The 15,906-nt window shown below is 44.3% G+C and overlaps 1 protein-coding gene across 1 annotated transcript in view; it reads right to left on the bottom strand.

The window, feature by feature from the left end:
* nid2a (nidogen 2a (osteonidogen)) overlaps window positions 1–15,575 on the bottom strand; it is a 32,280-nt gene extending 16,705 nt beyond the window's left edge. Inside the window, exons 1-14 of the mRNA XM_079581963.1 lie at window positions 15,336–15,575; window positions 14,506–14,691; window positions 14,259–14,372; window positions 8,185–8,286; window positions 7,881–8,020; window positions 7,473–7,605; window positions 7,040–7,348; window positions 6,175–6,286; window positions 5,209–5,248; window positions 5,022–5,131; window positions 4,555–4,688; window positions 4,309–4,420; window positions 3,400–3,600; window positions 2,311–2,538 (exon numbers count right to left, since the gene is read on the bottom strand). Of these exons, the coding sequence (XP_079438089.1) occupies window positions 2,311–2,538; window positions 3,400–3,600; window positions 4,309–4,420; window positions 4,555–4,688; window positions 5,022–5,131; window positions 5,209–5,248; window positions 6,175–6,286; window positions 7,040–7,348; window positions 7,473–7,605; window positions 7,881–8,020; window positions 8,185–8,286; window positions 14,259–14,372; window positions 14,506–14,691; window positions 15,336–15,542 (2,128 nt within the window). The 5' untranslated portion in view covers window positions 15,543–15,575. The remainder of the gene's footprint in view (window positions 1–2,310; window positions 2,539–3,399; window positions 3,601–4,308; window positions 4,421–4,554; window positions 4,689–5,021; window positions 5,132–5,208; window positions 5,249–6,174; window positions 6,287–7,039; window positions 7,349–7,472; window positions 7,606–7,880; window positions 8,021–8,184; window positions 8,287–14,258; window positions 14,373–14,505; window positions 14,692–15,335) is intronic.
* Between the last annotated feature and the right edge of the window lie 331 nt (window positions 15,576–15,906).

Raw genomic sequence — 15,906 nt, 5'->3', positions numbered from 1 at the left:
CGACGTCTGGACCACAAACCACTGACTAATGTCTCTTTTCTTTACCGTGAAGAGCGTCCCACGCCATAGACAACACACGCTTACACCTAAACAAAATCAGACGCAGCCCGCTTCCATCTCCCTGGGCCAGAGAGCAATTTTGGCTCATTATCAAAGCGAGGGAGGCCCTTTCAACGTCCCGAATGTGGCTGAGAAGACAGGCAGATGAGAGGCCTAAGCGCACATGGATGGGAGAGTAGACTGAGGAGTAATTAGAGAGAGAGGGAGGGGGAGCGCAGCATCAAAGTGGTGAGTGCAGTTTTCCACCTGCTGCTCTTTACTGAGGGCCTCCATGCACAGGCTGTGTCATTATGGACAAGGTACAGGGCAATCCTCATCATATCCAGCCTGAAATCTCCTAAATGATCCATCATCACTGACTTTTACTGACACCAAATGACCTGACATTAGACAGGAAACAGTTCTACTCTGGTGCTACATATTGAAGCTTACCATTTGTGGTTTTGAGAACATAAATGAAAGGCACAGTGGAAAGCATTTTACTGCATAGTCCGGGTGCTAACTTGGCTCTGCTGCAGGAAGGCACGTAATATTTCACAATGTGTCTTTAGAATATTTAGGAAATGTTGCTTTCACTCCAAATATTAAGACCAGTAGTGGTCTCGGTACATTCCTAAAGTATAGAGTTGTGCTGCAGCTGATTCTCATGACATCAGTGGGCAGTCATTCTACCCGGGACCCCCCCTCTGTTAAAGATCTGTCATTGGCCAGGATATTATTTCCCAGAAAGTGTAAGAGGCCTGAACAGAAACACACGCTCACGTTGTCTCTGTGGCACATACACTGCACTTAACCCATGTTTACAAAACCTCTGATCCCTCAAAGCTCTTCCAGCTGTGCCCAGTTGTATCTGTGTGTGCACGACAGCGTGCACGTGTACCATCATGTGTAAGATGTGTCATCATAACCTTTTTAATCAATGTGTTGATGTTTCAATGACAGAAACTTGGCCCAGATTCAAAACATAGTGAGTGCAGTCTGTGACGTTCAAATAGGCTTTTTCTGCTGCATCTTTCACTGACTGCAGCCTCCCTGGCTTTCATCACGGCTCTGAGCTTAGACATGACTGTGGCAGCTGAGAGAGGGAAAACATCACACATTGTGGGGAGAAAATGGCAGAAAAATTCCTTTTATTCGAGGGTTACTTTAGCAATATGATACAGGAGCCCATTTCTACAGTTCACCTGGTACAGAGGGAAACATGAACTGAGCCAAACCAAAGTATTTCATGGTTTCGTCCACAACACCACAGTGGTTTGTGGTCACTCTATCATTCAGATAGGAGTTTGAAGACAATATTCATTTTGATACATTTATTGTGTCCTCTCTGAGCATCTCTACGTATATGATGTTGATTGAAATCACCTAAAATACTAATAATGAAGTTCAGGCCCTCTCTGAATCGATTGATGTCAAACTATTGTGTCGGGTCCATTGACACAGGAGGTGAGGGTGAGCTCCTTGGATTGAAATTGAGTCTTCTCTGGTAGAGTGTGTAATAAGTTGTTGGCTGGGAGCATGTGAGTAAAGTACATCTCTGTCCAACTCTTGGTTTGGCTGAGGTTTATCTGCGGCATTGAAACAATTACTAGGAGGTCTGGTGGCTGGCTGGATCTGGAGCAGAAAACCTCACTTTGACACCAAGACACTGACAGAGATAATTCAGTCAGTCACTCAAAGCCATGTTCCTATTAGAGATGACTGGAGAGGCCAGACATCAGGCCCTCATCCCTGATCTCAGCACTGAGCTGACATCATTACAGGCTGTTCCTAACATGTGTCCAAGACTTACTCAAGAGCCATTATGCAATATCAGATGGATCACACATCACATCTTTACACAGCGTTTTCTTCTGAGCGGTTTAACTTATGAGAGACACATGTTCAATATTTAGAACTCTGTGTCTGGGACTGTTTTTAGGTTTTATGTACACTTCACACTGTGCATGTTTTCATACCTGCTGGAAGAGAGTCAAATGGCCAAGAAGGGATACTTAAAACTATGACTATTTCACCACCTGTGTAGTGAAGATAAAAATCCTTATGGAAACATTAGTATAACAGCGCTTTGAGGGTTCAACTTTGTGCCTGAAAGATTCATTGCAATCGAATCGAAGTTGCAATTTGAATGGTCTCAATCAGCAGTTTGTAAATAAGGCCTTCTCTATGGATTCTTCTAATGTATAGAAACCTGCTTAACCAGTAGTTTTCAATCACAGCTCAATAAAAATAATGATCTGAACAGCTCACCTCCCACGGGGCTGATCTTGTTGGTGATGGCGTATCTCAGGATGCGCTCCTCCTTCACGTACATCATGAACACTCTCTCCATGGTTACTTGCAGCGTCTCCGGCATTGGGCGGCTGTCGTGCCGGCAGTCTCTGAAGGTGATGTTCTGCTTCAGTTGGAAGGAGAGTGACTCAGAGCCCCTCTCAGCCGAAACTACACTGAACTCCCGCACTGAGGTGGATGTGGCCACTATGGAAACATAAACGACATGGTGATATAGCGATCAAACTAAGAACATTCTGCGTACACAATAGCTGGTAATAGTTTATAGTAACTACAGCATGAGTCACATTTAATAACTACTGAAACACTACACTTGTTAATGCTTCATTTCTAATGAATAGTTTCATGCATAGAAGTTTCACTTTCTTTTTTTTAAATTGCAGTAGTTTGTGTACTCAATTTGGACAAAAATTTAACATGCATGGTCAAACATGTTTTTAATATTGGATTGATTTTAAAGATGCTCACTGCCAATACATAAGGGGAATCTTATTTGTTTCGCATCTTTCACATGACCAGTGTCACCCAAAGAGCTTTATAAGGGACAATTTTTCATTGACCCCATACTTGTATGGGGTGCTACGGTGCCTTGGGGTGGACTGACAGTGTATGGCTGCATAATAGACTGTAAATTAAGAATGGACTAATCTTAGCCACCAACTTCCTGAAGCCGTAGGAAAATGTTGCTCTATTCAATATAATGGAGCTGGCTCCAAAAACTCAGTCAAATTGCAGCTTGAGGGACCTTCAGTTAGCCCATTCCTCAAAGCCTGAACACTATGGGGAAGCCTCCCTCACTTGGTCCATTATTAATTTATAGTCTATGGCCTATAGCCTCTGTCCACCATCCATCATTTACACGAGCAACTGGTATTCCCACATAGAATACCATCCTGGTATCAACCAGGCCCATCCTGCTTAGCTTCCAAGACCTCATGGGATCAGGCATTCACAGTGTGGTTTGGTGCAAAATGACTATAGATTTGAAATAACTAAGAATATTGATACAAGGTCAAGATGAGCATTTTGAACGTTGTTACTACTTACCAGAAGGATAATACTGGTAGATTTCTTTGAATGGGTCCATGTTCACCTCTGCTCCAGATGGGATGACAGGCACGTTGCCATTGACAACTGTATCCACAGTGATGTGGTTCTGCTCATCAAGGCCCCGGCCCGTTTGGATGATTGTCAGGCGCTCGTTTCCAGGATAGAAGACGACCTCTGCGCGACGAGTGAACTCCGCCCCTGGCAAACACAATTGGCCAATCAGAAACCAGAGAGGATGAAGTAATGCGTGGGCTGTCGATGCTGTTTATTTTCATTGCACATTTTTGAACACGGGCCAATAACGCAGCAGTAACATACCATAAACAGAGGACTGTCTGCAAGGGTTACATCTGTACCGGGCACACATGCACACACACACACACACACACACACACACACACACACACACACACACACACACACACATACACATACACATACACATACACACACACATACACATACACAAACCCACATAACCAGCTGTTTCCTATTAGCAGAGGGGAGGTGGAAGCCTGATATCGCATCACATCCCCGGAGACAATGCAGCTGGCCGGGAGAGCGCAGGGACGCACAGCGAAACCACAAACACACACGGCGCGCACACCATCGCTGCAGAGGAGTTCCCTAAGTCCACGGCAGATGTGCTCAGGAGGTATGCGGCTTATTGACATTGGCATCCCAACCTCGTCTTATCATGGGTCATGACAATAAAAAAGTACAGTCCTTACACAAAAAGATCATAAAGACTCACTTCCTATGCAACATTCTAACACAGGGATGGGGCACATGGGGGATTTAAACCGGCTAGGCCAAAAGCAATTTGAGGTTGTCAGAAAGTACAATTCAGAAATGGACTCCAGAATAACACAGCAAAATAGTGGCAGTTATTATGAAGAGCTTTACCTGTGTTTTTGAATCCAGCTTGGCTATTGGGCAGTTCAAGGGCAAACAGCCACCCGAAGAGCTCTCCTATTGGTGAGGCAGGCATCAGAGCCCATCCTATTTCTTCAGGTACCTGCAACAATCAGGATGGGTGAAAGTAGCATCAATATAAATCAGTAGCAGCAGCAGCAGCAGCAGCAAGTAAGGGATTATCAATGAATAAATTGGCAAGCACTTCCTCTACTTGAGTGATATTATGATACAAACCTTGCTGATTGCAGTGTATGCTCTGCCGTCGCCCACAACAATGTAAGCATGGAGGTCAATGTGGTCCAGCAGCACAGGGGTGGAGCCCACGTTCACTGTCCCGCTGACCTTTCCACTCACACGCTGGGGCGCACCTGCACACAAGAGGAAAAATAGCAATTTATTCCAGGTCTGAGATGAAGCGAAGCCACACACAATACAAATTAGGGCTGCATGACATGAGAAAGAAAGGAATACAATGCTAAAGCAGAACCAAAACAAGGCTAAATACGGGAAATCGTGACTAAAACTAAACTTTTGCACGTTTACAGGTTGCCATGCGTTCTAATTTTGCCGTTACAAAAACATTTATAGATATTTTCAGTATTATCAACAATAAAAACATCCCTATTGAAATATATGCTGGTATCGCATTCTATTCATCAGGTAAAATGTAACGTGGTATCGCTGTAGTAAATAAATCTCACCATCTGGTAGACACTGGCGACCATTTCCATAGAAACCAGGCTTACAGTGACAACAGAAACCAGTGGCATAGTCTGAGCAGATGGCATTCTGGGAGCACTGCTGCTGGAATCTAAAAGGCAAAACATACAGTAAAAATCCCATCAAGTGTCACCGCATTAAACAATATAGCTCAGTGGATTTACATACCTCGCACACGTTTCCTTATTCTCGGTCGTGTACTGAATCACTGACAAAGCAACAGAAAAGAAAGGCTTAGTTTAGTCGAAAAGATTTACGTTCAGTGCTTAATATTTCATCTTCAAAAGGATGTTACCATATATGGAAACACTGACAAGTAAGTTAGTCAAGTTAAAGGATTAGCGGGGCATAAACATGGAGTTTAAAAGCTTGGGAACAGATTTGGATGGAAACCAGCTGTTCTTGTATGGGAATCCCCTCCAATGGGACACGTGAAGAGCGACTGTAAAATCATTACATTGTTGGATTGGTTAGATACTGGTGTTGCCAGGAATAAAATTAGCTTTCTTTGTAAATAAATGTGGGTCAAATTCATTTTTACTCCTCGCCATTTTCTGGTTTGCTGCACACAAGCAACCTCACTCAACTCAGCATAACTCCTAACTGACTGACTCATTTTTCCCCATTGCACAGCCACTATTTGTCTATTTGGCAGCTGGTTTGGGAGCAGCATTCTCTATTTCTTTAGGGGCATCACAAGCAGCACAGGAAGTCAAGATATTTTCGCAGTGACCATGCATGCACTGGGGAAAGATTACTGCACCCTTGACACAAAACAGGACAACTTTGACTGAAATAAAGTGGCGGTTCTTGTCCAAAAATGGCATTTCGTCACCCTAAAGTTAAAGCAAATTACCTGTGATTATTTCCTCCAACACAGGGTGGTTTTGATCGTTATGTAACCAGGGAAGGGACAGAGAACACGTTCATTTTTAAGGCCAAAGCCAGTGGGAGTGGGGTCCGGAGAGATGGAGACACGCGCACCTGGAAGTCTAAGGCCGGCACAACGGCAGTATTGTGCGGACGGCTAGCGCAGACAGAGCTGAGGTTGGGAGTTTTACATAGGACTTCCCCCCCTCCCCTTTTCCTCGCGATCAGACTTTCATGAACTCAGAATATGCCCGAGTTTCTTACCTCCCGTGTCAAAGTCAACATCGTCCTCTTCCACGCTGACCACGTGACCGCCTGGGGAGTGGTGGGGGTCGCTGGGGGGAGGAGGATAGACGTCCACAACTTCAAGCGGAACCTAGACATAAAAATATACATTAAGCATTAGAGTTCACAAACAAACTCCTCATTCATACGCAGATGTCATGAATTACAATTTGCAAAAGCTTGGCACCGCAGTGACCCCCAAGAATGCATCTTAATGCAACCTCAAACAGCAACAGACTGAAGTTCCAAATCATTAGCTACGAAACTCATGACACAACTGACAACACTGCCAATTTAAAGCCCGCTTTTCAGTAACAGATCTCTGGGAGAAAATGTAAAACATACTGCCACACAGGCAGACATGGCCTCCCCACGGGCACTCGTAGAAAACACAAGAAAGATCGGCGAGATACTTTCTCAATTTGTACCAGATGCATATGCTTCAAAGATTGTGTAATTAAAGAAACGTTAAGCGGAAAGTATGCAATTTTTGCATTTAGGGAAAAACAAATGGCGTCTTGTATGGTCCATCATGATCTGAGACAGACAGCAACTTCAAGATGTCATCGAGACTTAGATGTCAAAAAGCGTATTAGGTTTTTTGCAATGTAAAGCGCTTTATGAATCTTGAATGCTGCTTTATATAAATTCTAAATATTGTATAAAAACAGTAATTTTTTCATATTGGCTGCAAGGAAGTCGATTTTTGCCAGGCTTTTTCAACATCAACATCTGTGACTCTTATATTGAGTACAGTAAAAGTTCATAACATTTTGAGACTATTTATACTTCATATCCCTAGTTATAAACATCAGTACATTACATTCGCCTCCTCATGAGTCACCTGTGGTTGTTCTGGTGGAGTTTCGACATTGTCCCGTGCGTTCACTGTCTCCTCAGGGGGTGGAGGAGGAGCGTACTGCCTGGGCTCTGGCTGTGGACTGTAACTGGGTTCGGGTGTCCGGTCTTCAGTGTTGTGCGTCCGTAAAGGGGGTGAGTCTTCAGTGGGAGGGGTGGGGGCCTCCGAGGGGTTTTCGCTGGCTGAAAAGTCCGGGTCTCCGCCGGTGTCAGGGTAATCTTCATCCTCCTCTCCTGGGCTGTAGGTGTTGTCGGAATACACCTCCAACTCGGCGTACTCTGGAGTGGTGCTGTCCTGCAGAGAAGATAGAAAAGGCTAGTGTGCTATCTTAAAAAAGCAATGTTTTTGCTATTGTGTGCCCTGAAACAAGCGAGGAGAAGGGATTTTGTGTAGCCCTCCATAATGAATAATGATTTACCAAGCCAAACGCATATCCTCGAGGTGGGGAAGTGGCCAGGAGTCCACCAAAGGACGCAGGCACGATGTTGTCAAAAGAGTAACGGTTTCCAACGTGGAACAGCCAAACTCCAGGGATTCCAGTATTGCCAACCCTAAAGAAAGAAAAAACATACAAACGTGTATACTGGCTGTTTACATGCCACTCTTTTAAAAAAAAACTAAAAAAAAGGCATTTACTGTCATCACCCACTCACTTTGTAAGCTCACTCTACAGTATATAGCCTACTATGTTATTTCTTGCCACTTTGTCAAAACTTGTCAGACTGTTAGAGCACCAATTATCAAAACACACACGCACATAATTGATCAAGCCTTCGATTATATGCTGCCTAACATCTATCATACATAATGATGGTCTTTTACTTACTGGTAGAGATTTTTAACGCTCTGCTCATCACTTGTCACGCTGTAGTGGGGGCCCTCCGTTCTTGAAAACAGAAGATACGCCACTTCACCTCGGCTGAAGCCCACTCTGGCAGGAAGCTCAATCTCAACATTGTAGGACTCCTTCGAACACAGCAACAATATACAAGCTTATCACCCTCTATTTATTCCGATATTTATTATGGTGAACTCTGATCCCGAAGAGGTCTGCAAACTCTGAACCCCCAGCAGATATCTGAAAGGCAGCGCACGCACAGCATCCAACTCCTTTTATCCGAGATGTTTACCTTTGGCCGCGTTCCAAAGAAATTCAAGCCATCTTCAGGGTAGAGGAAGACAACGTATGAGTCGGTCTCATCGTAGCCGATTACAGCCTGGAACGTGTTGACCTGCGGAGACAAAACAATGCGTCATTCATTTGGAAGACAGCGGTGCCAGACGGGAGAGCAGCTGTTCGGTTTTGCTATAATTCCAGTTTCAGACACGCCGGGGGTATACAGTCATCTTTACTCAACTACCCGCTAAATCTATTAACACCTAGACCCGAATATTTAAACTTCACACCTCCGCGCCGGCTCCCCTCCCCCGTCTACTCCTCTTCCTCCCCGTTCGTGTTAGGACATCTCACCCCTGACTCCCTTCTTGCCTGAGCCTTGTTCCTGGTTGTGTCGCAATCTGACACACTGACCCAAACATCTGGCACTTCATCCGGCATAATGACATTTTTATTGCGAGATTTTGGAAACTTGTTGCCACCTTTATGTGGGATCTAGTCTATAAAGCGGAGACCACATTTGAAGGAACTTTGAGAGTGTTTTAATGTTGTTTCTCCGTGGGTCAGATTATCTTTGCACACTTCTCCCTCTGTCTCAGCCACCCGTCCCCCCCCACAAGTCCAGATGTGATCTCCACAGCTGTCTTCCTGTGTGTCTGGCCCTCTTTCATGATCATGTCGCAATAAACCAGACATTATTACAATGGACTCTCATATCGTATTGACGTCTAACTTCGCACACACGCAGCTGTCCTATTTCAACCTATAGGAAAGCCAACGCATGTGTACGTGCCCCTAATTGTTTGCATCAACATCTTTAAGCTATCTTCCCCGGACGGTGGGCGTGGGAGACAGTGCAGCCTATGGGCACGGTGTAATTAGTTAGGAGGGGGTCGGAGAGACGGAGGAGCTAAGGCGCATCAGATTTTGCTTATTACCGCGATTACGTAAGCCGGCGGTATGCTTTCTAATTCAAATCCAACCCAGGCAACGTACAACATTGGGATGAATTTAGCTGTTAGTTGAGGTATGATGTCTGACCAAATAAATGATGAAGGAAATGAATGTACAGCACAAAAAGCATGATGCAAAGCCTGACAGATGAATTTCAGATTAAATGTCTTTGTAATTTTTGACAGATTTTCCCCTTTGTTGCAAAACACCACATCTACTATGTCCTATCGTAGCAGCATGGTGGATGAGTGGTTAGCGCTCTTGCATAACGGATAAAAAGTCCCAGGTTTGAGTCATGAAAAGTGTGGGAGTTCCTGTATCGAGTTTGCATGCTCCCCATCACGGATTGCCCCATCGTTCCTCCACCCATATCTGTGAACCTCCTGAATTCAAGCCAAAGTTGCAGTGCGGTAATGTGTCCACTGTTTTTCCCATGACAGAAAGAAATCTTGATCTTTAAAAAAAAAGATGCACAATAGGTTGACCAAGCTGCGAGCTTCTGAAGGTTACGCCAATCTAAGCTGATAATAGCTTGAGGCAGAATACACCTAGGACAATGGCCGGTTAATTGCAGGACTAACATTTGGAGACACGCTGACAGGCACCCCTTCAGTCTCTTATTCAATCACTTTTTGGACAATTAAATGGGATTAACCACTTCAGCAAGGTATGTAGGTGTTAACCCCCGCCTTAACCAAGCGCATTTTCTCCAGTTCAGCTTTACCTAAATCTAAAAGCTTCTGGACTGGAACTTACAGCCTCATTTCAAAGCTAAGAACTACAAAAGCCACCTAAGATTTGCCCTCAGTTTGTTGCAGACTTTCCATCACTTATTTGTCGCCTGTCTTGCTGCGTTTTCATCTCAGTCGAAGTCGAGAAAATGTGCTTGGTCACGGCAGGGGTTAAGAGGTTGATTTGTAACCAGCAAAAAACGAGACTTCTCTCTCACTTCTAGCTGCGCTCTGTCTGTGTGGTCACCTCCAGCGCGTGCGCGTCTGCCCATGTCTGCTTTTACAAACTATCCCCGGTACTCTTTACACACTCACAGCTGGAGCACAACAAATTGCTGCCAACACTTCAAAGACCGTCAGAGCCAGGGGAGAGCTGAGGAGAGAGAAGGGCTTGGAGACGACCAACTTCCCCCCTTTAAAAAAAAAAAGGTCCTGGGTTGGCGTCCCCCAGGGGCAGTTTCTCGCACCTCTTTTAAAGGGTGTCCTGTCCCGTTCCTCTCAGACACAGAACTCAGGTGTCTCCCTCTGCCCCAAATGTCGGCCGCTCCGACTGTTTTGAAGCTGGAGGTGATAACAGCATCAGTCGGCTGGATGTAAAGTGCCAAACATTAGGGGTCTCCCAAAACACAGCACAGATTAAAGCAAATACAGGAAGTGGATTAAGATAATGGCGCTTCCATTAATTAAAAGCCACTCTGTTATTACAACACAGACTCAAGTTTAATGGAAGTGGTAAGCACACCTGCACAGGCCTTATGGGTTATTTCACGGAAGAGTGCATTTGAAAACACTAGTCATTTGTCCCGGTACAGCTGTGTTAAGAATTAATTAATTTGTGTGTAAAATTGGTCCCAAAGTGGAAAGCATTCATATTTTAGGCTTATGTAAAGGTCTATCTTGCCTATGTTCATAAACCATATCAGTCAATGCTATATATTTACTGTTTTTTAATTCTTGCCACAAGGGCTAGTCTCAATCAGCAAAGCCACAATGTAAAGTTTGCCCTTCATAACAAAATTCTCTTCATGAGGTCTTATTGTATACAAAACCTGGTAACTGTAGCTTAAATGTTCTGAAATGCATGTTACTCTTGTATAAGTTTAGAGTCCTTATATGTTAATACCCCTGGATGTGCTTCAAATATGCATTATAAAGTGATTCTTAATAAGGCAAAAGATTCCCCAAAATTTTCCCAAGATTCAAGTCTGTGAGTTAAGAAATGGCTTGGACCAATGTTGATATAATTCAAAGCAAAAAGCTACATTTATAAAGATGAATGTGTCCACACAGCCAAGCTTAACTAAATCCATACAATTTACAGCAGCTATGTTTAATCTTGTTTCACTCTAAAGATAAATCCACCTCATGGAAAGTCTGATCAGCTTTGATTACATGAACGCAGTGCAATTTAGTCTGCTAATCCAGACCTAATGTAAACTTGAGCGTTTAGTGATCCAACCGGCTGTTACAAATGTTGCAGCTTGTGTAATAATTATCCAGACTTTGTGCTAGAAACACGGAGGGCTGCTGCGAAGTGCCTATTTGTTGGTTGTGGGTTTTCCACAGTTTCTGGCCGCAGCGCAGCAGCTAGAAGCAAAAGCAGAGACACAGAACAGCTGCGGACCAGTTGCCAGCCTCACCAGAGTGCGACCAACTGAGCAGTCTGCAGCGTGGGAACTGGCACATGCACCGCGACTGCCTGCATATACGCACAGCACACAAGCAAGCACACAGTTCAAGTCTCAGCCAGAAAATGTCAATTCACTTCCACTGACTATGAAGACGCTACCCGTGACATACAATGAAATGTTTTTGCAATCAACCCCGCGGTGGAAAATACAGCTGCTTTTCTTAGACATTGATGGTTGGCGAACATGAACCACTGAACCACTGAAACCAAAAGGCAATGACTCCACCAGTAATTAGTGATGACATGACGTTGCCCTGTCCAGTGCCCAGTCGTAAGTACTAGTAGTCATGAGGGTGTGCTTGAGCTTTTATTAGCGACCGTTTAAGGAAGGCAAAATCAAAATCTGGACCCAGGGTTCAAATATAAACACAGCCTCCTTTGAACGCTGATGAGAATCTGACGGGGTGCTCCATGTCGCTGCAAGAGGTCCCTAAGAAAGCAAATATGCCTTGGACAAACATGTCGCTATTGTGCCGGAGAGGAGTGGTTTGGCCAATTGCAATGGACCGGGCTTTTGTTACTTAAAGGGATAATTCAGGATTTTTTTTTACATAGGGCTAGTTTCCTAGTTATCCACAGTGTTGTTGATTTCTGGAGATTTTTTTTTTCTATTATTCATGCAGTCCTTATATTTGAAGAGTTTAGTGAGGCTAGGCTAGTGCTAGGCTAGTGCATGTCTATGGTAACTAGTAGGCTGCAATAAAAACAGTCTGACCCAAGCACAGTGCACCTGAGGCAAATCACTTATAACATCAGACTACCCATATAAATGTCTGTAACCATTTTGCATTCAAAAGAACATATATGTGAGTAGCATCAGCTTCCTGCTTGTAAGCTATGCAACGCGGCGGAGTGATCTGCTAGGTTTAGGTTTACCGGCATTACTACACATGAAATTCACAAAGGAGCTTTCTACAAATCAAATATGGTACGCGGTGATTTTTAGGTGTTTAATGCAGGCTACTAGTTACCATAGAAATGCGCTAGCCTAGTGCTAGCCTTGCACTAGCCTAGCACCACTAAAATATTCAAATATAAGAACTGCATGAATTAAAGAAAAATAAAATCTCCAGAAATCAACAACACTCTGGAAAACTAGGAAATGAGGCCATATGTCAAAATCCTGAAATATCCCTTTAAATAATGCCTTTAAGGGTGTATTCCCATTTTAAAGCGTTTTAATGCGTAGAAAGCTAAGCAGAAAGGAAAGTAAAAGAGTAGGAGAACACGATACAGCTTAATGCTATAATTGTGGTAGCGAAGTTAAAACCTTACTGATGTCACACAGGAGGCCAAAGTCTCGTAGTAAATGGTTTTAGTCATTAGCAAAGTCTCGACATAGTAGCAGATACAACAGACTGTGTGTTTTGCCCTCAAAGGGAAGTAATTACATGCCAATTATGATAGCAGCGCATTTAAGTGGCTCATTTCAAAGAAAAACACAAGTCCACTCAAGAAGTGTGAGAACCAATCTTCTCCCCTGTCCTGTTGACTTCGCCGCCTCTTATCTCCGTATCAGCGCAGCATTAAGACCCCCCTCCGCACTTTTCCATTGACAACCCCACACCTAAGTTAGTCAGTTTACACACACACATACCACACTGCCACAACCAACCCCCCAAACGCGCCCCACCCTGCACCTCTGGCAAATGACTTCAAAGGAAGATGCTATCAGGGCCGAAGGGAGAGGGCAATGGAGCAAATCCCAGGCCGGAGCGGGACAGAGGGAGCGGTATCTTGACAATGCTGGATTTTTGAATTACAATACAAACGGCCAACAGCGCATGGGAAAAGCAGAGGGAGGAGAATGGACAGGTAAACCACCAAGGCTGATAAGGTAAGCAGTGATTGTATGTTAATTCATTAAGTATCCGACTTCTCAATACAAAACCCAGGGCTTTATCTTATCAGGGAGCATAGTGTTATACAAGTCGACCCTTTGTGCCACTCCCAAGCCATAATAAATAGACATATCGAAACACAACGTTGGGAGGCAGACAGTTAGCTATGCTGTCTCTGAACATGGATGTAAAAGACAGACAGTGGCACTTAGGTTGTAGAAATTTGGCAATATTTGTAAAGTGTCTCAATGCCACTACGAACTAATGACCTATAGGAAACTAATAAAGGGAGGGCATCTGGGGATAGCACATACATTCTGGAGTTAATTTGATCTTGAATTGTACAAGAGTGTTAAATGTGTATGCTGTGTCAATGCAGGAAGAGCGAAGGAAGCCTTAAATGAACTTTGAGTAAACAGCCCTCTCCTGGGGTTTTCTGTCCAACCCACCAGACCCTTCATCCCGCCGTCCCACACGCTGCGAGCTGGCAACAACAAAGTCCCGTTTGATCAATACGCCCAACACGCAAGGGGTCCAAGCCAAATCCCCCTCCTCATACAATGCAAACTAATGTCACCAAAAGCATTTATTAACTTGGGGAGGAAGCGGGCGTCAGCCCAGGCGTGAAACCTCTTATGTGCCTATACCTGTGTGCTATGTGTGTGAACTGGAGGAGGGGACCGATGGGGGCCACTTGATGACCCCCCAAGATGACCTTAGACCTTTCAGGGAAGGTTAAGAGGCAGATTAGGAGGGGACGGAGGATTACAAATAAGAACCCCCTCCCAGTTTAGGAAAATTACAAGTGATGCACAGTTTCAAGGAATTTCAAGTGGCTTTTCAACCAAGCAAAAGAGCGGACTAAATTTACCTTGTTTGTTGGGCGTTTTTTGGGATCATCTTCATAGGCGGCGACGTTCTCCCAAGTGGCCACCACGGCGTGCGTCGGTGTGAATCGTGCATCTGGGAAACCTCTGTGCACTTCCTGGATGAGCAAATGATTGAATGGATTAATGGGAGAATGGGGCATGAAATGAGCTGATGGTCAAAAGAAATTATACCATTTATTAGCAACAAACAGCATGGATATTTGGGGATTGTAGCTTTCTTATCTTTACCTGGGCCACTCTGTTGAGCACACTTGGTGTTTCGGTCACTCTATAGTAGATTTGCCCTTGTCCGTTGCTCGTATCGATGTCAGCGAGGAAAGGAGCTACCACGGGAAAGTCGGTAGGAAAGCCATCGTCCACATATTGCTTTTCCATAGGGAGGTCCTGAGCTGAAATGATGCCATTGGTAGCCACCTAGGGAAACGTAGAGACAGGTTGTGTAATTCCATAACTCATGAGCTAAAGTGGGCCCATGTAAGTGAAGTGTGGTCATCTTCTTTTATCCCTTCATAAAACCACTGGATTTCCCTCATGGACTGCAATAACCACTTAATAGGCCCGTAGAACCTCCTAAAACCACAACTGCCTCAACTAAGCCCCTTGCAGCTCATATTCCCAAAATGTTTTAGACTTGACAATCAGAAATACTGGATAAATGTCTACGTTAAAAATGACACTGTAACAACTATAACATAAATCTAGACAATCCATCTCTGTGTTAATGTCAGATGTGAAAGTGTTGTTAGTGTCACTCCATAAAAATCCAACATGCCTCAAATGTTTACATGCAGGCATACTATTGAGTGAGAAATATGTTTAAGTTGGCCTGACATACAGATTTGTTTAAACAAAACAAATATTTATGGACTAACTTACACAGCCTGAGGATATGTAGACAGGCTGGAGAGACACATAACTGCACTTTTGATGCACTCACTTCAAGAGCATAGTCCATTCATAGACTGATTCTTTTTTAAATAAAAGAAACTTCTGCAAGTTACATGAATGAATACGGTGACTTGCAATAACCAAACGCATGAAATGTGACCCATACTTACATATAGTTGAGTGAAGAACGCGTCGTAGAAGTACAGGGGTCTTGGCAGGGTCAGCACTCTGGACGTTTCATCGTCGCCTTCAGCTAAAATAAGGTCTCCACTGAGGGAGCCATAGGGGAACATATCAGTCCTGTGGATGCCGGTGACCACACGCAGGCTGCCGCAGCAGCAGAGCAGCCACACGGCCAACAGTTGCCCCCAGTGCATGTTTAAGCTCAGCGCAGCTGAGAAGACCTGAGAGAGCCGGACGGACTGAGACAACTCAGGACCCTCTCCACAGCCGCTCATACTCCGCGAGGAGGGGCGGGTCTGTGCAACTTTAGACCAGTGTAAGCTTTAGACACACTCTGATTGGCTGCAAGTGTGTTGCCCGACAGCAGGTTGGAGCAGGAGCTAACATCTGGCTCATATTAAACACAAATGACTATATATATTTTTCTGGCGCATCTTTATCTTGTTATTGACTGACATTGATCGACATCATCAAGGTGCGCGGGCTACTTCAACTGCAACGTTAAAAAAGAAAAAGATTTAAAGATCACTGCTCAAGTTATATTTTCCACTGTGACTG

Source organism: Gobius niger, assembly GCF_951799975.1.
Source record: "Gobius niger genome assembly, chromosome: 23".
Taxonomy (NCBI): Eukaryota; Metazoa; Chordata; class Actinopteri; order Gobiiformes; family Gobiidae; genus Gobius; species Gobius niger.
The sequence above is the reverse complement of the archived record's forward strand: the minus strand, read 5'-3'. Positions and strand labels throughout refer to the sequence as shown.